This window comes from Balaenoptera physalus (genome assembly GCF_965194825.1).
Source record: "Balaenoptera physalus genome assembly, chromosome: 1".
Classification (NCBI taxonomy): Eukaryota; Metazoa; Chordata; class Mammalia; order Artiodactyla; family Balaenopteridae; genus Balaenoptera; species Balaenoptera physalus.
Genome location: NC_138882.1, coordinates 62,496,880 through 62,522,929, shown reverse-complemented (window position 1 = coordinate 62,522,929; position 26,050 = coordinate 62,496,880). Strand labels below are relative to the sequence as shown.

Sequence of the window (26,050 nt, the reverse complement as noted above, 5' to 3'; positions counted from 1 at the left end):
AATATAAATGAAGCCCAATAACTAGTATAGTAGACCAATGAGATTTTAAATTCTTGTCTTTGATCTATGTATTTACTTCAAAGCCTCATATAATTTCTTCCACAGCAGGTGCTCAAGGAAATATCTGTAGACTGTAATTATTTAATTTGCTCTGTTTTTCAAGTAAATTTTTCCATACTATAACATGCATGAGTTATTTTCACAACTCATTATTATGTCTTTCCATTTCTTACTACCTATATCTTGTAAAAACAAGTGAACAAATGGGAAACGGGTATCTAAGTGAGCAAAATATTTTGTTCCTTAGTTTTCTTCAGTGAAACATAATTAATTAGCTTTTCCATATTTTAGACTTCATGAACAATAAAATTTAAAAACCCAATGCTAATCTAGTTTCATGTATACTAATAGATGTCCTAGGTTTTCTATATTAAAATCAGAAAGACAAAATTAATTTGGATTAATTGCTGAAGAAACTCTACTCACATATAACATAATTATGGCATATGTTCCACTGTTAATCAAAAAATCATAGTTAATAACTTTGGGAAGCAACCTTTCAGGCACATGGCATGAAATAAAAAAGGTGATACTCTTTTTATAAATTTTAAAGGTAGCACATATCATGTGAAATACTCAAGAGTTTACAAGGGGAAAAAAAGGACAGGAAAAAATAAAATTTATATGCACTCTACATGAGCATGTAACTCCTAATGAAACACATTAAATAGAAACACATGACTTTTGCTAATTCATTTGTACTTTATGCTTCTTTTTAACAGAAATTAAATTAGTCAATTAATGTACATAATGTAGTGTTTGTTTTCCAGTCTAGTTGCTTTTCAACATTCACTTTTGAGTCTCATGGTAAATGTTATTCAGCATCAGGATGTGGTTTGATGAGTGAACAGTGTCAAGCATCAACTGTACTTAACACAGGACGGAAGCGGTCGAAGTTAACCTGCAGCTAACAATATGGAAAAGTAAAAAGAAACACAGACCCGCAAGAGTATCAACATGCATTATTAGGCCAAGATTCAAAGTTAACCCAACCCACACAGATCTCTTCTAAGCTGAGAGCACAAGTGGAGAGGGATGACTTTATCGAGATCCATAGCCATAGTAGTAAGGTTCATCAGGGCGGAATCCATAAGCTGTGGCAGGGCGTCCAAGAATGCCAACCGATTGGCCAAAGCCATCCATTCCGAGGCTAAAAAGAGAAAAAGGAATAATCAATTATATTTTTCATTCCAATGCAGGTCAAAGAAGAGGCCTGGATCTTTATACCTACAAAATTCTCTTCCTAGCAGCAAAAGTGACTTATGTGGCTGGCTATCATTAACTTCTTTTCTTCCTTAAATTACTGTAGTCATAAAAATGTGTTTAATAAATATTTAATTCTAATAACTTGTGTTAAAAATGTTGAAAACCTCTGTCATCAGGTAGCATTCAAGACAAAGAGAAAGAGAGATCAGAAACGTTTTAACAAATTTCATTCACGTATGGTGTTTATGCCAGAAAGTGAAAATATTTTACATGTTAGCAACTATCAGTAATACATTGCTAGGGAATGATAAAATTAAAACTGTAGTAAAGTGAGTTTTGTTATTTATAATAAGGTCTCTATTTCATAGGGCTAATTCACTATTAGTAAGGACATGCAATTGAGTTTTAGCAGTAATCTCTCACTCAGAGCCAAATCATACCACAAGCCTATGACTAAAAGAAGACAAAGAATTTTACAAAATTTGAAAGTTAGCCAGATTTGATATGCAAATTCTTCTTCTGACGCCTCAATGCAAAAAAATTACTAAATAGTACATGTTTTGAGTTACAGCAAGCTAATTATAAATTTTGGTTCAATTTATTCTATGGAAATAATAGAAGCCCAAAGATAACCTTCAGAGTTAAAAAGGTAGATTGAAACACGGATAAACTGATATTACTTTAAAAATTCTTCTTTCATCTATTAATACATTTAGAAGAAAAAGTACTTTTAAAGAGTCAGAGAATTATTAAACACTTAGCGAAATGACAAGATATTTATTTTGCCAGGCAAATATGGCAGCTATAACATGCTCATGCATAGCGCATGCAGTGAATGCTAGTGAGCTTATTTCCAATCAAAAGAAATTATTTATAATCCAGAAATATAAGCTTTGAAAAAGTAAATATATTTAAATGATTTAAGATTATTCCAGATAATGCTAGATGGAAAGATACTTTTCCCTTTATCAGCAAAATCTCAATATGATTCAAAAGTATATTCATACAGGCACTAATTTCTTCTCACAACTCAAAGTGAGATTAAGTTAAAACGCTTTAGAAGTAACGATTAAAATGTTAAGGTTTTAAATAATTTGTGTGCATGTGTATGTATATGTGTGTGTGTGTGTGTGTGTGTTGGAATAGGATTAAATACTAAAAGTAAAGGGCATATAATTCATGTGAATCTACCTCTTAGGGGAATGGAATTTCTGAAATATAAGGTTTAGGTTAGCATTTGTAGTGAACGGTCCTGGACAAATCAAACTTTTGGGCTCCTTCTATATCAAAAACTGTGCCTGTAATTTCTGAAAGTTGTTTGAAATTTTTAAGTCTTAATTTTATTTTGAAATGGCAAAATATAAGTATGCCCTTCCTACTTTGGTCCCATGGAAAGAAAGATTAAATTTTCTGATGAAGGGAAATATTACTCTAGAGGTAGCTTTAAAGATGTTTTAGAAATTAATGGAGCCCACGACTAAGACACACCTGTATCAGTTTAAAATTAGAGGAAAAGTTGGCCATTGAAAAATTTTCTCTTGAAGCATTAAGGCTAACAAATACTCATGTATCTAAACAACTCTCAATTATATAAAGGATGACTGTATAGCTTGTGGATTTCAGCTCCTTCCTTTTTCAGCTTTCTACTTATTACCTGCCTTCAGCCACTCCTTACATTTTTTAGCATCTCTTTGGAGGCTGAATAGCAGCAGACTTCGGTAAAACTCAAGTTAATTTTGTCTTTGTTTATTAATCTAGGGGCTGTGGTGAGATCTCTTTTAAGAACTTGGAAACAAGAGGCATATGGTTAATCAGTGAAGAAATATGCGAAAGTACCTTCAAAACAGAACATCTCACAGAGGAACAATGTGACTGTAATTCTATCTAAAAGAAGATGATGGTACTGAGAAGGGAGTCTGTCAGCCATGTTGGCACAGAACAAGGAGCTCCTCAGAGGCAATGCTGTAGTAGAACCAACCCAAGCAACCCCTTGGGGTGACCTATAACACCATCAGGAATAGATGACCTTTTTGGCAGGCTTGTCCTCATTGAGGAAGGGGCATTTACAAAGGTTCTGAGTCTAAAGTTATTATACATTCAAACTGCAAAACTTTCTAATTTCTATGACCAATAAATTTCTGATCACTGTTTTCTCATATGGCTTGCCAACAGGGTAAAGAATAAACTTAAGACATCTGATCTGCCTGCTGGTTATACTTTCATTGTAAATTGACAAATGGATATTGTTTTTTTTTTTTTAAATATGTAGTCACAATTTTTGGTAAGAATATGCATCCCCAAGTCAGTGAAAGTAAGACCAAATCCTGAACACTGTTGAGTTTGAGTTTTCTGAGCCTGCAGGTTTACTGCAATAAACTTCTATTTATGAACTCAACAGTTAACCCAGAGACTTCTGTGTGTATTACAATGTAAAAACCAAATTTTCGTGAACTTCCATAAATATCATTTCGGGAAATTTTTCAAATAGGAGAATTTGAGATCAACTCTTAAAATGAGTTTTTCTGGAATTATCCATCATGTATCATAGATCAAATTGCTGTTTAAAGAATATCTGAAACATTATGACCAGTTTGGGTGGTACTCTGACATAAGTTCTATATCCTTTTGTATCATGAAAGATCAACCATATCCCTACAATTAATAGCTTTTAAATAAAATTCACTCTGATACAGAATAGTGTGATTCTTTAGTCTCTCATTTGGTTCTAATATAGTGAGGAGATTGGACTTTTCAGGATGCTAAAACCTGGAGATAGATATTCTTCTGGAACATGTGAACTCTTACTCTACTTTCTCCCTTGGGATAAGGATGTAGCCTTGTTAATGCTGAATCTGGTTCAAAACTAGAAGAGCCTAATGTAAGTTTTCCCAACAGAAGCAAATAGATTATATAAATTCTTCTGGAAGGGGATAGAAGCGTGAATATAAAAGGAAGTGTCACAGCAAAAATTGTCCTTTCCTGATCCACTAAGACTTGACTTAGAGTACACAGTATTAAAGCCACTTGCATGCCCTCACCAGGGACCCTCAGAACCAAGAGAAACTAAGTTGTGATATGCTGTACCTGCTCTTGCCCTGTGTGACCATCCTGCTTCAGAGAAGAGTTTGTATATTTGGCTATTTATATTGGAATTTAATCCAACACTGCATGTGTGTCTCCATACGTACATATTCTCTTCCTGGTACTCCTAAACTATATAAAAAAGCTGTGTGTCCCTTTTGAGTAGAATATGCCACTACTAGACCACTTTTTCTTTACAAGACTAATTATGTAGCGTCATTTAACCTTTATCCTCAATGTCTAGGTATCATATTTTGGACCTTTAAATTAGAAAAATACCAAAATGCAATACTTCTTCTTGAAAATATATAATTCTAGTCTAAAGAAAATGGTTACTGTTTGTTGTGAAAAGACAACTAGGAAAGGTAAGGCCCCCAAATCCATGTGCCAATTAAGTTTTATGTCCTAAGAACAACAACAAATATAAAACCACACCTAGGTTTTATTTTTAAACAAACATTTAGAAATCTAATTAGCATTCAGCAAGCAGAAGACAAAATTTTCTGTAATATTTACAAGGCTTCAAACAAATTTTCAACATCATTCATTAGAATTCTAAACTTGAGATGATTCAGAGAAGGGTGGAAAAAAGAAATCCAGACATGACAAGTGATGCTTCACATGCAGCACATTACAAAGGGAATGACAGCCAGTAAGGAATCCTAGGCACTCCGAGGCTCTGATTAAACTTCTGTGCCAGAATTGACATTCCTGTAGAAAGGAAAGAAAGTCACCTACCTCTGGCTGTTTGTGAGGCTTACTTAGTGCATATTTGTAAAGCCCTTTGAAATCCTTGGGTGAAAAGTGCTGCATAAGTGAAAAGTATTATCATTATTTTATTAAAGTTAGATAAAAGCAATACAAGTTTTTTTCTTCTTTGAAATTTCCAAGTCAGCAAAATGAATGCAAAGCACATAATGAATATATTAGTGGATACCACAGGAAAAAAAAAAAAAAAAAGGATACATTCAAGCCAAGTTCTCTTTTCATAGGCTCATAGAATCTTTGACTTGGAAATATTTTTAGAAATACTCTAGTGTACCCATTCATTCACAACATCCTTGACAGGGTCTATACAGCTCTTGTCATAACACCACCATAACTCTACATTGTCAAGGCAGTTCATTCCTTCTACAGACTTACCAAACTATTAGAAAGTTCATTACACCCATCTGAAATCTGGTTCTATGAGTCCTAGAATTACCTTCTCAAACTACACAAGAAGTCTAATTATTCCTTAATATGACTATTTCACAACTCTCATTTAATCAATCCTCATGACATGGTCTCTAAAATCATTTGTTTTCTAAAGTATTTCGATTTTTTCAGTATTAATCTTAAAATAAAGAAGCTGAAAACAATGTGGTACTTATGATACGGTCTGAAACCAGTACAGAAGATAAAAACGAGATCCCATTTCTGACTCTCTGCTAATGTAGGCCAAAACTGTGTTGATCTTGAACAAAATTTTTAAGGAGTCATTATCACAAAATGGCTTACATTGACCGTATACGTGTGTGTATAGTTGTGTGTGTATATACATACAGACACACATGAAATTTATAACTTATAACTACCATGTTGAATTTCATCTTTTTAGCTTGGGTCTTTCTTTGGGGATTCTATTCTCCCTACGACAAAATCCTTTATGACAATATACTTACAAGTAGGGAACAGTGACACTTATTAACTACCTATCTTTGTGATCCACAAAGATCCTATCTTTGTGAAGGCTGGAATTCTTTTGGGATCGTTAAGTGAAAGGACTTAACATTTTTTGGAGGATACAGCTCCAGGACATTATAACACTGCATGAAATAATTTAGTAACAGTCTTCTAGAACAGTTCATTCTTTCTATTAATTACTCCAATATACTGATCATAGAACCAAAATCAGTATGTTTATCTTCCTTTCCAACTAGGTTATAAATTTATCATCAGAGTAATTTCAGCTTAAGTATGATTTGTCATGGGAAATTTAGGTCTACGTGATAGTGATCTTTTGTACATCCATCCACCCATCCTTTCAAATAGTACATGACTTTCTATAATGTGCTAAGTATAGTGTTGGAAGTCAACGTCAAAAAAAAGATGTGTTGCTTGGAAGGCAATAATAAACAAGACATGGTCCCTGACCATGGATTGGAGGCAACTAATATGGAACAAAATTCTGATAATAATGTGTTGTGTTACCCTAGTACATTTATAAATTACTACAGAGTAGAATAGGACCAAATACTTAATATAACGTGAGAGTATATTAGAGATATGTACAATTGTTACAGAAGAATCTCAAGAACTAGAAAGCCTTTATAGAAAATACTTTGATTTTAATGTATCTTTCACTTCCTGCCATTTTTTATTTTTTGTCTTCATTTCCTATTAGATTGTAAGCACCATGAATGGTAAGGACTATCTTATTCATTGCTATATCACTAGCATCTAGTATTGTATCTGACATGGCGTGGGATTTCAAAAAGTGTTTGATTGCATGAATGGATGAATCTTAAAGGACAAGTAGGATTTCACAAGTGGAGAGAGAGAGAGAATTCCTGATGGTGTGGCAGCCTGAGCAAGAGAAAGGGCTGAAGAAGAGCAAATGATCTGTTATGGTCAAAGTCTTAGGTTTGCAATGTAAGCAGTAGCAGGAGATAAAGCTAGAAAAGGAGGTTAGGACTAGACTTTAAAAGCTCTTCCTATGCCATACTAAGAACCACATACTTTTGGAGAGTTGTCAACGTTTTTAAGAAGGGGACCAAGAACAACTTACTTCTGTGTTTCAAAAAGATAATTGGGGAACAAGGGGTTGAGAGGCAAAAGCATGGGGAACATTTAAGAATATTATGGCTGTCCATATGTGAAGTAATGCGAGTCTGTAGAGGCACTGGCAGAACTAACAATGATCAAATATGCTACATTTCATGACAAAAAATGGGATCTTTTCTCTTTTGAAATGGATTTTTCAGTTATACATTTACTATTTGGGAACTGAGAATGAAGAGAAAGAATTTCAAAACTGGCCAAAAAGTTGAGGTTATAGTTAACTGGAATGAAACAATTTTTGCCCCTTTAATATGGGGATATGTTTCATCAAATAAATAAGAGGCTGTAGTATTCCATGTAGATGAACTCAAACTGTAGAAGTAGTTTGTCCCTGTATTGAACAGGAAGAGATGGGCTATTCTGGCAGAAGAGAGCATTTTTTTCTTGAAATTCATATATAGCAACAAGAGAAGCCTGGATTGAATGACATAATGCCTATAAAATTATACCTAGCATTTGTACAGTGACATTACTAAATCAAGATCTAAATGTTTGCAATTTAGAGATCCACCGCTAGATGGAGAGCTTGTTTTATCACTGAGTATCGTACTTTTACAAAGTTTTAAAGCAAGCTCTATCAAATTTAAATTTCTCAGCATATTTAACATTGATAGAATGTGGTTTCCATTGCTTTTTCATATAATCGCTGTCTTTAATTTATATATGCGAAACAATTTAGAGTTAAATAGGAATCGCTATCATTCATATGCAGAAAAGTTTTGTGAATGTGGAGGCCTATAAGAATGAGAGAAGATGCTGATTCTCTTGGACACTGAAAAATGTAATGCACTTGCATGTTAAAGTACTACTATTATAGGAAAACTTCTAAAAGTTTCATTGAACCTGTCAATAACATCTTGTTTCTATAAATTTAAATGTAATAATATATATTTTAGGTTGCTCAAAAGTGTTACTGATTGCTTTTGACTTCAGCCTTTGTGTTATTGAGAAAATGAGCAGAGTGAAGCAGTCTTTTAATGAGTTTCACCAATATGTATCAAGTTTAGCTGTCATTTTCCATTTAGTTTTCTTTTACTCTTAATCTTTTATATGCATGGTTATCAATTTTAAAGAATCATATTTTTAGTGAAATCAAACTAAGTAATATTTTCTTCAAAATTAAGGGTAAATGATAGGAGTTGTGGGAGGTTGTATTTAACGTACTCATCTGGAACTTATTAAAAAATTTTTTTTGCAAAAGACATCTGTCAGTTCTAAGGGGAAAATACCATCTTGGGGACAAATCCTTTCAATTTAGTTACTATACTGAGATGCTTCAGATAAAAACTAATTTGTACTAATGATGGAGGAAGCATGTGTAAAATAGTCACTGATTTATTCCAAATGGAAAGAAATTCCATTTCACTGACGCTCTTCTAATACCATTCAATTTACACTTATTATACATCTTAATCTGTTATTTAACCCATCTCCAGAGCCTATTTTAATGATTATATTTTTTTATGTGGAGATGTTACAGTTGGTACTTTTTCATATTATATCATCTTTGCATTAAGTCTTCTATCCCTTTTTATTATTATTTTTTTAAATTTATAGTCTCACTGAGATTCTTCTATTAACTCTAGTTCTTGGGCATCCTTACTCTTTTACTGTTGCCTCTGACAATTCTTCTTCATGACGGTCCCTTTCTTCACGAGCTTAGTCATCTTTTATTGTGTTCAACTTTAGGTTTGTTTGGTTTTTTTTTTGCCTGTCTGCTGGCCCTTGAGCTTCGAAATATTTCTACAGAGAGGTTCTGTATTTGTTTATACTATATCAAGGTCCTGGAATTTCATTGTCCTGAAACCATTTTAATGATAATTTCTTGACTTGGGGTTTCCTGAATTAAATGTATAGTATAAATTCTGACCCCATACGTGTTCATGAAGCAAGTGTATGATTCCTATTCCTCATGGGTGACTATCCTCCCCATCTAGGGTCTAGGGCAGAAGACAAGTTTTAGCCACTTCTCTGGGCTGCTGAATTAAAATCATCTAGTCCTCTTTTCAAATGATGAGAAAAAGGCAGCCCTTTGAAGTTCCAGGCTCTACATAGGGAATTCAGTTCTATCTTCCTATACCATATAACCTATACCTAGTTCAATATTCTTGTGGTGGTTCTTTTGTGTTTGTGTGTCACTTGGGGTTATATTTTGTCCATCTTTTCTATAGCTATACAGGAGGGGGCCCTTCCAAGTCAGGTCAGTCTACCATCTTGCTGGAGTCCCTTCTATTCTACTCTTATTAATCTGCTTTGCACATCTAAGGAAAGAATTTATAAACCTTGTATTCCTATGACTCAAAATTGGCTTTCTTGAACAGAACAATGACTTAAAAGAAATAACTGAAGCCATTAGAAGATATTTTCTTTTTCCTTATTTGTAGCAATTAACAGAAAAAATACTCTAATAGGTGCCTAATAGAAGCCATCAGATGTGATGATGCTGAAGTGAATATTTACTGAAACTTATAATGGTCTCAAAATTTTTATAGCAATCTTTTAATGAAAGTATACCATCTTGTCATCTTTAACTTGCATTTCTTCAATTAAATACAAGGACTTCTTGAAATTAGCAGTTCTATAATATCAAGGAATGCCTCAGTTCACACCACCAAATGTTAAGGGAACTTGCTGAGCTGCTTAAGTAACCCCTAGGTCAATAAACTGAGTCATTAGCACCTCCTTTAAATAATTGTTTGTCTGTTACTGGTTCAACATTTATATAACCTGTCATAATACTTTGGTTTTTAAGGTACAAAAATTACTGCTGTAGGTTTAAAGTAGAGAGTTTAAGTAGCGATGTTTTCACAGTGATAGTTTAACCATACTGTCTGGTACTGAGTGAGTTAAAGTCTGAACACCACAGCTAATTACTATGTAATGCTAACCTTAGTTGCTGGTTCATTTTGAGACTCTTTAAAATATGAACTGTGTATTTTACCCCTATGCACTCTCTTAATGATTTGTTTTTTTAGACTGAAATCACTTCCAGCCATCAGTTAGACTCTTGGTCTCTACATATGCACTTCTCCAAGCACAAATATTTCTTTTTCCTATTGGTCTGCCAGCTCTGTCAGAGCAAATTTCACTTTAAACTAAATGCTATGATACTTAAAACCTCTTGGATTACTCAGGCTGCTAGTGTGATCTATGACCTTCCAAGAATGACAGCTGAACTTTCCAATTTGCTTATACTGCTTGGGGAACTAAAAGCACATGCCAAAGAGGAAAATGTTTCTGATGTTGAACAGAGAGGAGAGTTCTTGTTGGAGGTGGGAGCAGGAGACTATTAAGTACTGAAAAATACTAATAAGAAATGAAAAGAAACTAAACATGCTGTAAAGTCTAAGAGCTCGAGCATAATTCAAAAGTTAATGTCAGCCTTAGAAACTTTTTAGTCCAGTTAAAATATGAATAATGACCTTCAGTTACTGAAATTTAAACACCAACCAGAATCTTAGAATGATAATGCACTATCAAAATGAACAAGTTCAAGAGATGGAATAGAACCTAAAATTATCACAAGTACTATACATAATGGGCTATATCAACTCCCCATCATTCTTTATAAAGCAGACAGAAATCTGACATATGGATATAATCAAAGAGGTAATACCACTATCTAACATGCATGCTACCCCTACTGACATATCAGTCTCTTGTAAATTAAAAATTAATGTTAAGCTTCTGTTAAAACCTTGTCCGAAGTCCTTAAATAAATAATACCGTTTGGAATATTTTTATATAGCTTTGAAACTTTTTCTTTTACTACTTTTCATAAGAGGTATATAAATGTTAGTTGTAAAAAAAAAATCTCAAAAACATTATCAAATATAAGCTTAATGGAAAGTTTCCAATTTATGCCCTAGTCTACTTATTCATTTATTTGTCTCAATAATTTTTAGGCTAAATAGCCTGCAAATTACCTTTGGCTGATAAAAATCAAGTGGTGATTGATAAGGACCTTTTTTTGTAGCTAAATCAGACTAAGTAATATTTTTCTAAAATTGAGGGCACAAGTATGGATAATAGAAATTATATTTAAACAAATTAAAAGTACATGTTTTTAAGTAGCTAAGCATCAAAGTTTGAAAGTTCGATTCTAAAATAAGTTTATAATATCAAATATATAACAACAGGCATTTCCTTGTATTATTATGATACTTTATTTTTTTAATAAAAAATTTAAATTGAATGATTCTTTAAATCCTACAGTGCTTTACAATTTTCAAGTTTTAAACACATGATTTCATATAATCCAATAAAAACACTTTTTCCCCCATTTACCCCTATCTTGTCACTCCCCTTTCCCTCTCCTCACTGGTAACCACTAGTTTGTTGTCTATATCTGTGAGTCTGCTTTTTTGTTTTATTCACTAATTTGCTCTATTTTTTAGATTACACATATGTGATATCATATAGTATTTGCTTTCTCTGTCTGACTTATTTCACTTAGCATAATTAAAACATCTATGTTGGGCAGTGTTATATAGATACTTTCAGCCTTCAGTAATTTCAGTAATCAATACAGGTCAGATAAATATTTAATAGTTATTTAGTATCCTCTACAGCACTTAGGATCTCCATATACTACATAATACACCAACAATGCATTTAGCACTAGAAGAACAGTTACTAAAGTAAATCTCTACTCTTAAATTTCATAAACTCTCTTGGCCCTTGAGAATGTATTTATTATATTATAGGTCTGTAAATTAATTTTCTACTTAGGTCTAAGGCTAATTTTAGATTGTCAAGATACAAACTGATTGAAGTCATCCTGATCAACTGGATTGCAGTCTTCTGATGATGAAACAAGGTATTTCTAACAGTGTCTTCATAGAATGGGGCTAAGCACCTTTTGCACACACTGCATTGACACCAAGCAAATTCCGTGTAGACTGGAATGCAGAAGTATATGATTCTAACAATTACTTTTCTGACTTCGCCCTATTACCATATTTTAAAATTATTATTTTCAAAGCAACATAAGGAAGCATACTTTTTTTTTTTCTTTCTCACTGATGTACAAGGGCATTTTTCTCCTTTAATTTAAGGACTAGTAATTATGTTTACAAATTCAGCTACACTAACTTAAGTATGAACTTATCAACAACTCCTGCATTTTATTAAAGTTAGTGGGGTGCAATGACCTCAAAACCAGAATATCTGGATATAATTTATGTCTCTACTGATATAACTTGTCTCCGTCTAAAACTGTAACTTTCTTTGTCATGATTTCTTTTTTTTTTTTTTTTTTGGTAAAATAAGAATAATGGCTATCCCTTTTAACATCTCTCTGCCTTGAGGTTATTATATTTCCAGGTCTCTTACAAGAACAGTACAAAGACTCTTGTAGTATGTACTTGGTGTTATTGTTATGACATATGAAAATGATAGAGGCTTCCCTAGAAAATACTTATGAAATTCTGGCTCCTGCCATATAATCTAGACTGTTAAGAGATACTCTATCATACTTGGCATGCTTCTTACACATGCTTTCTGTTTGCCTTTACAGGGCTCTTACATAATTCATAGAGATTTATGCCTACACATAGGCAACTAATTGTTGTTGCACTAAAATAATGCCATGGCCAATCATATCTTCCTTTACCATAGTGAGACTGGACTGCTTGTATAAATAAAATTATTCAATCAAAACCCTTCAGATTCTATGTCAAGATGGATGCAAACGATACCACACCTTTAGGGATGAATAATACTGGGAAAGTCTCTTTACATGCTTTTTCATCATATTTTATATTCAGGGACTTTATTTTGAAAGTAGTAAATCAAGGGTAAGGTTTTTAGTTATTTCACACAAATCATCACTTTCCACATTGCATACATTCCTGCACTTAGGTTTACTGCTATAGTGTTGGCTTTTCTTTGAAAAGGGCACAGGGTCACAGAAGTGTTTAGGGTGGGGTATCTTCATTCTGTGGTGTTCACTGTCTTGCGGTGGTGCCAACCTGACAATACGGGACACATAAGCAGAGCTGGGTAGATATGAGGAGAATTCTTCAGGGAGATGGGAATGCACTATACATTTTTGAAATTACAGGCAGTGTAGGGTTTTAAGCAGTATTTCCAACTAGCACATAGGTATATCCATATTAGTTACTTCAAGTATGCTGGACAAGGAAAGATTACAAATTGATTTAAAATGACTAGGGTGCACACTTGCTGATGGCAAATAGTACTTCTCTCCCTCAGATTTTAGAAGAAAAAGGCAAAATTCAACTGTAAGATACTGACATAGTTTCTGTTTTCCCCTTAGTATATACAGAGAATGAGCTGAACTATAATAGCCCAATATTTATAAAGTCCTTAAAACCTAGAAACCTTTTAAAAAAACTTTTTGAGACTTTTAAGAATTCCTGCTTATTTACCACCTCAAAAGAGATCTCCACATGAAGTTTAAGTACCCATGTAAATATAGCTTTGTGGGGTTTCTTGTATCAATTTAAGTTACAGTTGCAATTTAAAAATTTACTTGCCTAACTATGTTCATAGAAGCCTCCTCCCATCCTTTCACATTTGAGGGGCTCTAAATTAGCCACTTGATACTGTCCACACAAATCTGGATTCCTTTTTAAGATTGTTTTGCCTTTTAATTTCTGACAGGCCAATATGAAGGTGCTTTGTTTTTGGCTGGGAAAACCTGAAATGGAAAGAATTTCTGAAAAAGTAGGATGTATCAACTTTAGAAAAAGCTAAACAAAGAAAATAGGCTTAAAAATATATTAAAGTATGGTATATTATTTGAGATAGAATGCTGACTTATGTCCACAAAAGAGATGATATTCAGAAAATCATTAATTATGCTCCTCTCTGTAAGTCTATTCAAAAGACTAATTATTTAAAATGTTTAACTTTGATTACAGGCACAAGAAATCATTTGTTGATTGTGCCTCTCTAGTCTGAAATGTGTAGCTTTTATGTAAAAACCAACATAGCCATACATAGATTTTACACTTACCAATAATTAACTTTAATGATAAAAGTATAAAGTTTAGAAAAATACTAACCCTTCTTCTCAAATACAGAAACAAGGCCGCATTTGAAAATAGATTCTATTACAGACTGCCGCATTTGCCTCTCTGAAGTAGGTCTGAGTTATATTTAGTTGGCAGAGGTGCTGAGTACTTACGAGATTACCAAGTGATTTGGGCTACTGCTGAAAGACTGCACACTGGCCTAAAATCCCTACAGGTAAAATCCACAGGATTATAGGTCATAATTAATCCCCTTAACTACAGACTTCCTTTCCATTTCCATAACCCTCAATGGAGGTTTACTACCTTTTTTAAAAAATGAGAAAACCTAATGCATTTTAACAAATCTAAAACTCTTTCAATTAAAAGTTTTGAGAATTCATCAACAGCTATGATATCAGCATTAAAAAACATTCAAGGACTAAAATGTTTTGTCACTTATTTCCTTGGGAATATCTATCTACCTATCTACCTACCTATGTAAACCTTTGCTCATGAGATGGGAGGCATCAGAACCCAACATTTAAATCAAACACTTTGATACAATGTCTCTTCAAATCTCACAATTATTCAAATTATGTTTTGTAGGACATTGATGTGTTTCTAAAGAGACATTCTATTACAAAGCTATGAAAAGCTGCTGTCTGAACTAATCCCTCCAAAGTGCTTACTGTTATAATGAAGTAACTAAATTCTAGTGAATTACCAGACCATTAAAGATCAGTGTCTTATTAAATAGCCTATATAACTCAGGAGGTTGTATTTTAATAATAATGTGATTCTTTGTCAAATATTGCACTGCTTAGGTTAAACTGCAAAAATATGAATCTATAAATCTGTTTACTTTTTTATCTAAGAAAATTCATCACAGTATCTTTTAAAATTATTTTTATGTTTATTCTGGCTTTGAGATATAACTGACAAATACTAGTGTCATTAGATTATCTGATTTTTTCTTCTGTAAGAAAATGTTAAAGGTATAATCTTTTGTAACAGAAGTTAACAAATGACAACACTCCAAATAGCATGCTCTTAAAAAAAAAAAGTGTCTATTTAAGACATTACGGCATTCTTCTCTAATGATTAATTTGTGTCCTCTAAAGATTAAGGACAAATCAAAAATGTTTAAGATGTTTCTTTCATTGGGACACACATACACACACGCTTATTTAATCAAGGTGTGAGAATAACAAAAAAGTTAGCAGGAACATGTAGAAGACCACTGATGTATAAAAACTGACACTGTGCTTAGTATTAATTCCTTAATTATTTTTCTAAGCACGATAATACTATTACCTTTAAAGATTTTTTTAAAAAGTGATATAAAGAATAATAAATAGGATACTTTAAGTCATCTCAAAAAATTATATTTTAACCCTGAACTATATACCCTTCTCAATGGGAAAGGGATTATTTCTTATTGACCTCTATCCCTAGAGCCCTCCAAGTGTTTCTAAATTATAAAAGTTACTGAATAAATAAATTTTAAGTCTTAAAAAGAAAACATTAAATGCACATTCTTCCTTTAATTGTATTTTTATTTAATACTCTATAAAGTTAATCTCATTTGTCATCACAGAAACTAAGTAAAAGTTAAAAGTATCTTTTGGAAATAATCTCCAACAGTATATATGCTATACTTCTGATCTATTGATTATCAATAGGTCATTAGTTAAGACCCAGTAATAGGAAAGTAACAAGATCAAAGAAACCTTTTATTCATGTTAAGTATGGGGTAGAATTTGTTTCTACAAAACATAGGCTATTTGATAATGAAAACTAATATAAACCTTGTAATATTGGGACATTACAAGTTTCTATTGACAATAAACCATTTTTTTTTTAAGCTAGAGAATGCTTACGTTCCGTATAAATGAGTACTTATCAGTACAGATATATTCAACTGGATATGTGGTAGTATAATACATGTGTACTAAGAATTTCTTAACTCAATCATAACTATAAAGGCAATCATCTTTATGTATATAAAAGACTGCAATTCAAAAGGCAGTTTTTTATGTTATGTAGGTTACTAAAAAATTTCCCATATAGCATAGGCTCCTACCAACAATTTTATAATACAAGCACATAATACTATATATAATCTTGATTATATAGTTAATAAATACTACACATTATACATTTGAAATGATCTGATTTACACTTTAAAAAGATCACAATGGTTACTATGGGGGGAAAATGGATTTCAAGGGAAGGTAAATGCAGAAGCAGAGAAATTAATTAGGAGGCTATTTTGAATGGTTCAGGTGACAGATGATGGTGGCTTGGACTAGAGTACTAACGGTGGAAATGGAAAGAAAAGGCCAAATTTGAGACAGTCTAGAAATGAAAACAACAGGACTTGCAGATGGTTTGCACTGGGGAGAGTGGTAATGGTGAAGAAAAGGGAGGAACCAGGGAAGACTCCAAAGTTTATGGCTTGAACTACTGGATGGTGGTGACACTTACTGAGATGGAAGATTAGAGGAGGCACCTATTTGCATGTAGGAAATCAAAAGTTAAGTCTGATGATTTTATTAAACATTCAATTGGGTATGTTAAACAGTGAGAGGAATAAAGCTGGTGCTCAGAGGAGAGGCATCCGATAAAAATACAAGCCTTCAGATAGCATTTAATGCCATGGGATCTGGATGAAATCCTCTAGGTAGTGGGTGTAATTAGAAAAGAGGGCTCCCCAAAATGATATGGATAGAGAACAAGGTTGAAGTCCTGAAGTAACCAGCATTTAAAGGTGAAAAGGAGGAGGAAGACCCAGCAGAGAACATTGGGAAGGAATGGAGAAGATCTTAGGAGGAGAATTAAAAAAACAGGGTATCTTGAGAGCTGAAAGAAGGGAGTTTCAAAAAGCAGGGCCTGGATATCTGTGTCCAACACTGCTGAGAGTTAAAGATGAGAAAGGTCCATGGATTTGGCAATATGAAGATTACTAGCGATTTTGACAAAACCGGAGAAATAGAAGAGTGAATGGGAGTCTTTTGAGATGCACTGCATGAAGAGAAATGAGAAATGGGTAGTAGCTGGAATGTGATGTTGGGGCAAAGAGAGTTTAACGTTGGAGATTCCACATTGTGTTTATACCCTGACAGGAACGATCTAGTAGAAGGGAAAAGAGTGATGACATGAAAGAAGTCCTTAGGAAGGTAAGAAGGGATGGGGTTCCGAGCAAAACTGGACTTTGAAAAAAAGGGCACTTCCTTGCCTGTAACAGAGGGAAGAGAGTGAGGTGGGGTAAAAATAAGAGTAGACACTGAGAGGTGGGGAGATAACTTGGGCAAGTTGCTTAACTCAATAAGCTTGGGTTTTCTTAATGTCTCCTTTCCTGAGCTGTTGTGAAGATCAAATTAGATAAGGGATGTAATGATAGCAATTAGCACACTGCCTGGCACTCAGTAAATATATTTCAGTAAATGCCAGCATTACTATTAATCAGCCTATCTCAGATTATACACAGATTTGAAACCATTTTAGAGAATAATATTTCAAATAATACAATTAGAATAAAGATTAAGTCTGTATGGCACTGAAGCCTGCATTGTTTCTATTCCTTTCCAGTAATTTCATGTAAAACTGGACTGGATGGTTCATGTTACAGAAACAAACTTTTTGGAGCAGTTTCACTTATTTAAGATTTTTCTTTTTCTTTTTAAAGAACAACAAAAACTTAAAAAAATATGTTTATTTTGTGCAGAAATTTTCTGTGGACTTTCATGTCCAGAATTTTGGATGGATTGTGGACTGTATGATGCAGATTTAAAGTATCAGAAAAACAAAGAAGCAAACTAGAGAACAGTCCCCACCACCCCCAGATACAGTGTCTAAAACTGTGCTTTAGTTTCTACCATTTTTTTCCCACATGCAAACTTTCATGTTACAGTTTAAGTACACGTAGATAGGCTTATTTGAAAACACAATAATTCTAAGAGTACAAGCTACAATTTTAAAGTTCAGCATTTCTACATTATACTAAATACCTTCTGAAAAGGCCTAGGGTAGTGCTGTACCTCCCCCTCTCCTAAAATTTTCAAGCCATTCTTTTCTTACCCTCCTTTCTTATTGGGGTAACTAAAAACTGACACTTTCCCAAAAATGGGTCCTCTGTTTTATCAGAAGATCTGACTTTACTGCCCCCAAGTTAGAAATCTTATTCTGTGTTTCAATATATTTTCAGTTATTGTTTTTATGATAGTTGTCTAAATCAATGAATGGGTATTATGCACTGTTGATTTATCTCAACATTTTGATTTTTATGAAAATAGAAATAATTTATTTTGTGAAAACAGACAGCTATAAGATAATAGTAACTGGCTTGAATGGTGAGAAAATAGAAGCTGATTTCTTTCTTTCATGTATTTTAGCATATTTCATATTTATGTAGATTAATAATGATCTATATCAACATATATTAATAAAATGTATTTATCAATGGCTATCATCTAAAATGGCATTCTAAAAGTGAATTTCTTGACAGAAATAAGTTTAGTTGCCAACCACAAAATAAGACGGTAGTAAAGATAAAAGGTATAAGTGAAAAATAAATTTAACAACGTATATTAACTGAATCAAATAGTTAATGCTTCAACTGAGAGGTTTCACTGCAGTAAAAAATAAATGAGATTTTACTATATTTCAGTCTGAAGATGCATATATTTAATAATGTATAAAATTCAGCTTGCTTAAATGTGATTTTGAATTTCCATTGATTTATTCAACAGATATTTATAATATTTCCAATATTTGTAAGGACCCATTTGGTAAGATGGTTCAGTGGATACTTATAATGATGTTCTTTTTACTTTAAGAATAGCTCTTACAATGTAGAGATCAAGTTTTTTGAAATCCTTTAAGTTCCTTTAAATACTATGAAATCTTCTCTGAAGTCGAAAGTGAAAAATAATGTTCTGACTTATTAAATAAACTCATTAAGTGCAAATTTATGTTGAAACTGAACATACAACATAATCAAAGAAACAACAAACCAGCTTACTTTATTTGAGCGGAAAGAGAGGTCGGGTCTTTCAAGAGCACGAAAGCAGACCCAATTTGAACATTAATGGCAGTGCATGTGCATGTGCAACCACTCCCGTACCCTGCCTCCCCAACACGTGCACACCTTTCTCCTCTCAGCTTATTAGCATTCTAAATCTTTCTCCCAGGCTTGGCCTTGCAACCACTTACTTGATAAAATAGGTCACTTAAAAAGGAAGAAAGCCCAATAAAATGAATTACAAAGACAACAAGTTTAAACTGATTGCCCTGTTTTCATACATTGTAGCTGAAATCTGCAAATATGCAGTTGGCTGTGCTTTGGCATTTAACAGCAAGTGATCAGCAAGGAGGAGGAAATTTTATTCTCATTAACGGTTGCAGATTTACTGCAGTGAAAAAGGGCTATGTAACCCGAGATGTGACAGTACAGAAAGATCAAAGCCTTGGATTGGAAACTAAATAAACCCTCTGGCTACTTCCTGCAAGGAAAATTCACTTTGGCAATGTAAAACAGAGCCCAGTTAAAAACTACTCTCAGTTTTATGAGCTGTCATAGCAGCTCAAATGGTTTGGACTGGCTGAGTTTAGAACATTATATTTCCTTGTTTTTGTCTTAGATACTTCTGTAAGCAGTTTTAAAGACTTTTTTTTTTTTCAACACAACAACAAAAAAAAGAAAAAAACTCTTTTCTTTTGGTTGAAACTGAGGAGGTAACCACTAAACTTATTAAAGCAGGCAGGTCTTCATTTGCACATTCCTTTCTCATTTACTACAGTTTAATATTTTGCTCTTAGATTTATTTGGCAATATACATTTACCTTAATAATTCATCTGTAATCTGTACAATTCCTATTCAAAATAAGTGCAAATCAGTTTACAGAGCCCATATGGCTCATATCTGAGGGGTGAGCTATTTGTAATAGCACATCTGGAAGGACTATGGGCAATATGGAGAAAACGGGAATAAATTAATATTACATTTAAAAACCTATAGGCTCTAGGTTTCGTCTGTTTTTAAAAAATATTTAAGAAAAAACATTTGTTTAACATTTCTAATATATGTTTAATATTTCTAAATAGGGACTTTTAAACAATTATTCATAAATACTTAAATCACATTGTTATATCAATCAAAACACAGATGGGCTAGAATCAATCAACCCGTCCCTGAGTTTAGGAGTAAGCTCAGTATCATTGAATCCAGACTTAAGGGAAATAAAAGATGACATGCTCTATTTTCCTCTCTCTTTTATTTTTTTGGAGGGGGTGGTGGTGCTTATCAACCAAATTGCTTATAATTTTAAAATTCTCATTAGACTACGAATAAGCAAGACTTTGTAATGGTAATCTGGGACTTCCCTGGTGGTCCAGTGGTTAAGAATCTGTCTTCCAATGCAGGTGACTCAGGTTCGATCTCTGGTCGGGAACTAAGATCCCACATGCTGCGGGGCAACTAAGCCCACGCACCACAACTACTGAGCCTGCGCTCCACAACTAGAGTGCCACATGCCGCAACTACAGAGCCCATGTGCTCTGGAGCCTGTGCGCCACAACTACTGAGCCTGAGAGCCCGCGCACCACAACTAGAGAAAAGCCCATGCACCGCAACAAAAGATGCCACAACAAAAGATCCTGCAATGAAAGATCCTGTGTTCCACAAGTAAGACCCGATACAGCCATGAATAAATAAATAAATAAATAAAATTATAATGGTAATCCGCATCCTATTCCCTTTAAAAAAACCCATAATTTTTTTGAAAATAAGAGCATTTCATAGGTCAAATATGTCAAAAAAGCAGTCATCTTTGCTTAAGGACTTTCTACTTTCTTTCTTTTTAAACTTATAACTAATTTTTATATATCTGTACAGCCAACAAAAATGCTATTAATATGTATAAAAATGTATGAACTTTAACATTGGATAATCACTCTTAAATGGTGGTGATATAATGAACTTCCTAGTCATGAATGGACTAACTCTCATTCATTTCTTCTAGTACAAAGCTACACCATAACTGATGTGTTAACATTTTTATAGGATCTAGTCATATTCAGATTACTTTTTTCATTTATAGACTCAATTACGCTGAATTTCTTCTCCTAAATGGAAGTCCTAATAAAGTGGCAATAAATTTGGTTTCCTTTGGGAGCATCTTTGGATTTTACATATAGCTAACATGCATACCTCCAAAAACTTAGCTCAGATCACCAGATTGAAAATTAACACGAATTTGATGAGAGCAGTCTGTCACCAACTTCTTCTCGTTTCTAAATTTCCAAAGGAAAGTAAATCACTTAAAATATTTTTTCAAGTCAGTATAATTTCTCTAGCATAAAACATCTTCCCAGGTTTCCAGGATTCTTAGCCTTGATTGTTGGCTTGTATTTCTATATTTCAGTAAAGTTTACAATTTGCTAATGCTGATGTGTGATAATCTAATAGAATCTGGCCTTAAAAGTTATAGGCCCAATTTACTAATAAAACCTAATTCAATTTTCCTTGGGAAATGCAAATCATTAGTGCCCAAGCAGTGGAATGGAATTTCCTTGCCCTTTTATGGCTAGAAAGAAGTTTTCTCTTATTAAAAAGTCTAAACAAATAAGTCAACTAAGACTAATATATGAAGATTCATTTATAGGCATAAAATAATAGCATCATGTATATAAACATTTATATTGGTTAATTAGCTAAATAAATGATTTGCATGAGACATTAACCCTTCTAGACTGAGATTATCCCACTCATTTCATCCTCATTTTTTATACAACTGGATTAATCTGTAGAGAACTTAATGAACTAACTACTTAAAAGAATTTAATGGTAGTGAACTAATTAGTTACTTAATGTGTTAATAAATTTTTAGCAACTTGTTCTCCAAGCAATCTAAATACCAATTTGCAGTAAGCCATATACAGTGTATTAAAGTAAAATAAGTAAACAATATATTGTATCACGCAAAAAAACCTACATATCTTACTCTGAAGTTTGATAACACTTACTCTAAAATTTTCTAAAGCACAGTTCACTGTTAAGACTAATATATCTGCTTGCCTTTTGGAGGCAGTAATGGTGTAATACTAAGAATGCTGGCTCTTACCAAGCTTAAAGGCTTCACTATTTATTACCTAACTGGTTCTGGGCTAGTCCCTTAAAAATCTCTGAGTCTTAATTTCTACATTTGTTAAAATAGAGCCAATACTACTCTTTGCCCTATATACCTCACACACTGTTGATGGTCAAATGAGACATATGATGATATAAGTGTTAGCTACATGCAAGTTATTAGTCCTGGTATACTAAGATTTAGACCAAAAAAGTGCCTTAAACATTTTATTCTTTAAAACTTTTAGAAGGCTCCTAAGACATTCCATCTTCTGAAAAAAAAAAATAAAAAAAAGAAAACTAGCAGAATTGTTATGAGAGTATTTAGAGACAAAAAAATGTAATGTGATTTAATGTTAGGATCGTGTTACAGCCAGTCTCATAGTGTAAAAAACCATCTATTTGCATTGGTTTGATTTTCTCATCAGAACTGTGTTACACAGCTATTGCCACTCTTGTTCTCCTGTTTTCACCATCCCACAGATTTAACCACTTCATTACCTTAGATGGGATTTTACCTGTCATATAGTAGTATTTCTTATGAATGGTTTTATTCATTTCAAGAAATTTTTACCATGCATTTCTGATTGGTTAATACTAATGAAGGTGGGAAGAACTTAAGATTATTTCTATTGGTTATACCTAGCCGTAGCAATTATTACTGAGTGTGAAATACATGTTTATACATACTAAAAACAATGTCATTTGGACAACCAAATACAATTATAATAAAAATTTGCACAGATCTGGATATTTTTAGATCAAATCATATACCCTGAAACAGAGTAACTTTTAAAAGTAAACAGGATATTGTCTTGTTACCCAACACCATGGTTTCTATAGAGGTTCTGCTGTATATGTTTTAATCATGATTTAACAAAATTCCATTTAAAGTGAGAAGCAACTCTTGCAAATATCCCAACTTAGATACAGCTAAGAACAAGTGTTAGGGAACTTCGCAAATGTGCATATGAAAAACAAAGAGTAAATACAATGTATAACAGTGCCTGAACAAAGCATTCAGCAAGGTTTTTTTTTAAATATTATGCACTGTTAATAATAATGTTTTAATACATGCAAAAAAATATAAATGGAATGACCAAATATTTCAAACATACTGTCAGCTTTCATTACTAGAATTACAGATGTGGCAGTGGTGTACTCAATTTTATGCTGTCAAAACATCATAGGTGAATAACAGTTTTATTAAAAATTTTTCTCAATAAGAAAAAAGCAAATTAAAAGGTCTCTGGGGTCAATTCTTTAAAAAGATGAATTTTATATAAAGTAAATATCTCTTGCTAAATGTATCTATTTTTACCTATTTTGACTTTCATATTTACTTAAATCAGAACACTGGTATAATATAATCTAATATGTGGACAAAATCATGTGGCACAAAAGTAGGTACTAAAAATAACATTTATTCCCCAATTAGGTAAGTGTATCTCACGATACTCAATGTATCTATTTTCTTGATAGAAAGAAATCACACAATCATTTATCCAGTCTTTATCTCTGATTATTTCATGAGGATAAATTCTGAGAAATGAAGTTACAGAATAAAGGAAGTATACAATTTTAGGCTTCTGTTCTCTGTTACCAAATATATTTCACAAAGGTTTTGTCCACTTAAGTCTCACAAGAAGTGTGTCAGAGTACCTCTTTGCTCCCATGTGTGGGTATTAGCATTAGAAAATCTTTAGCAACTGATAGGTGAAAACGGAATCTGGCTGCTTTATTTTATATTCACCATGTCTGGAAAAATTACTAAAGTCAGGAGTTTTTTTAAAGATTTCATGAAGCATGTTCTCCTCTGAGAAAAAGTTATAAAGAAATTAGGAACAAAAAAGCTACACACTAAATAAAGCAGCGTTTTTTTTTTAATGATTACCTTTAAAAGATTTAATAAGTATTTTATAATTCATTTAGTTCTTACAATGTTGCTGAACAAATGGTTGGTCTCCAATATCTATCAAAGGGAAATGTTTCTATGAGGTTCTTTTCACTTTCTTTTGATCCTTCCATATAATTTCTACATTACTGCCACAGTAATGAAGGTTACTAAAACTGAAACTATTAGAACAAATGGAAGAGTTTGGTTTATCAATTAAAATTGATATAGGACTTATCAAATAAGGGATTTTATAGGCATATTTAATTTTATCTCAATATATGAGAATTTCTCGATTGCCAAATTAAGGGTTGTAATATAGACATTAATTTGATTTATCTTTTGAATAACTGCTTTGAAATAATACCCTAATATATAGTTCTAGGAATAATAATAAAGGTCGGTAAATACTATACAATGCCTTTTAGACAGGTAATATTTAATTTTAAGGTTGCTTTTCTCAAGTGAAATAACTGAGTTAACTAAATGGCTGAGTTTAATGAAGGTGATCTTATAGCTAAAGAAATAAGTCTAATTTTTACATGTAGAGTCCCTGTCTTAGGAAAAATTACACATTTAAAATTTTGGATAAAAGATTATTTCTCATATATTAAGAAAATAATATGTTAGCTCTAGTCAGTACAATTTTAAAAAGTGCAACTAATGTTTCAACCATGATTTAATGTTTTAAAGAAAATATATTAGAGAGAACAGAATAAAAGGTATATATGTGAAATATACAATACATATAATGAACAGAAAAGTTAATCACCAAGTACTCTAAGAAAGAAAAAAGAGGCAGGCATATACACAGAAAATGAAAGTGTAAGATTCAGATGGCTCAATAATGCACACATTTAGTTCATCTCTGACTCTAGTGAAATGGTCAGTAGATGACATCACTGTGCCAACCACAGAGAAGATCTTCAGGCCCTCTGAAAAATATTTTTCAAAGCCCCAAGGAAACCTAAGCAGTCTCTGAAATTTTTTTCCAGTTTATGAAAATTGGATTCTTATAAAAGAAAAATGGACCATTTTTACTGCAACAAAAACTGATTTGTAAAAGCTGGAAGCAGTTTAAAAATACTCAACATGAGGTTCTTGTTAGTCTTGAAAAGTAAGAGTTATAATAAAAAAAACTGTCCAAAAATATGGTACGGATACATTGTATATAAGGGGAAAAAAAGCTAGTCTTACTCCTATTATTTTTAATTAGCTTCAATAGCAAGTTCCACTTTACTTTCTAACGCCAGTTCAGGTTTTGGGAGGGGAAGATTTACATCTGACCCACTGGCAATGTCAACTCTATAGCTAATGCCTTGGAGCCCTAATCCACTTTGCATTACCTTAAAATGTTGGGAGATTCTGGTGCCAAGAGGTTCAAACTGATAGTGACACATGTCTAAAACCCAGGATTCGCTGTCCAACTGCCAGTATGTATTTTATCAAACATCCAGTCTCCCTTGTAGAATAGGATGGATGAGTTTAACAGTTTTCACTGTTTCCAATTAAACTGCCCTGCTATATTACAAAAATGCAGATGTTCAGATTAAGAAGGACCCCCCCCGACTTGGATTTTAAGTAATATACAATTTGAACTGTTTAAACAATACTCTAAATTTGACTCAGTTACCCCATTTTAACAGACTTGTCCCATTACTAAACATGGTTATTTTAGGAAGAAATTGAAGAATTTTTCTGTGAACAATTAAAAAAAAAAAAACTCTTACACAAATTAGAAATTTATTCTTTACCCTGCAGTAGCTTGGGACCATCTACTTTACCTGAACCCACTGAAAATGACATGTTAAAAATCCACAAAGACTGAAAAGTCACGATTACTGGTTGAATAGCATGCCACTTGGCACTGTCATGCT

At 32.8% G+C, this 26,050-nt stretch overlaps 1 protein-coding gene across 1 annotated transcript in view; it reads right to left on the bottom strand.

The window, feature by feature from the left end:
* Positions 1 to 751: 751 nt before the first annotated feature.
* The window catches only part of KIFAP3 (kinesin associated protein 3), a 152,386-nt gene continuing 127,087 nt past the window's right edge, over positions 752 to 26,050 (bottom strand). Inside the window, 1 exon segment of the mRNA XM_082439434.1 lies at positions 752 to 1,210. Within this exon segment, the coding sequence (XP_082295560.1) occupies positions 1,102 to 1,210 (109 nt within the window). The 3' untranslated portion in view covers positions 752 to 1,101.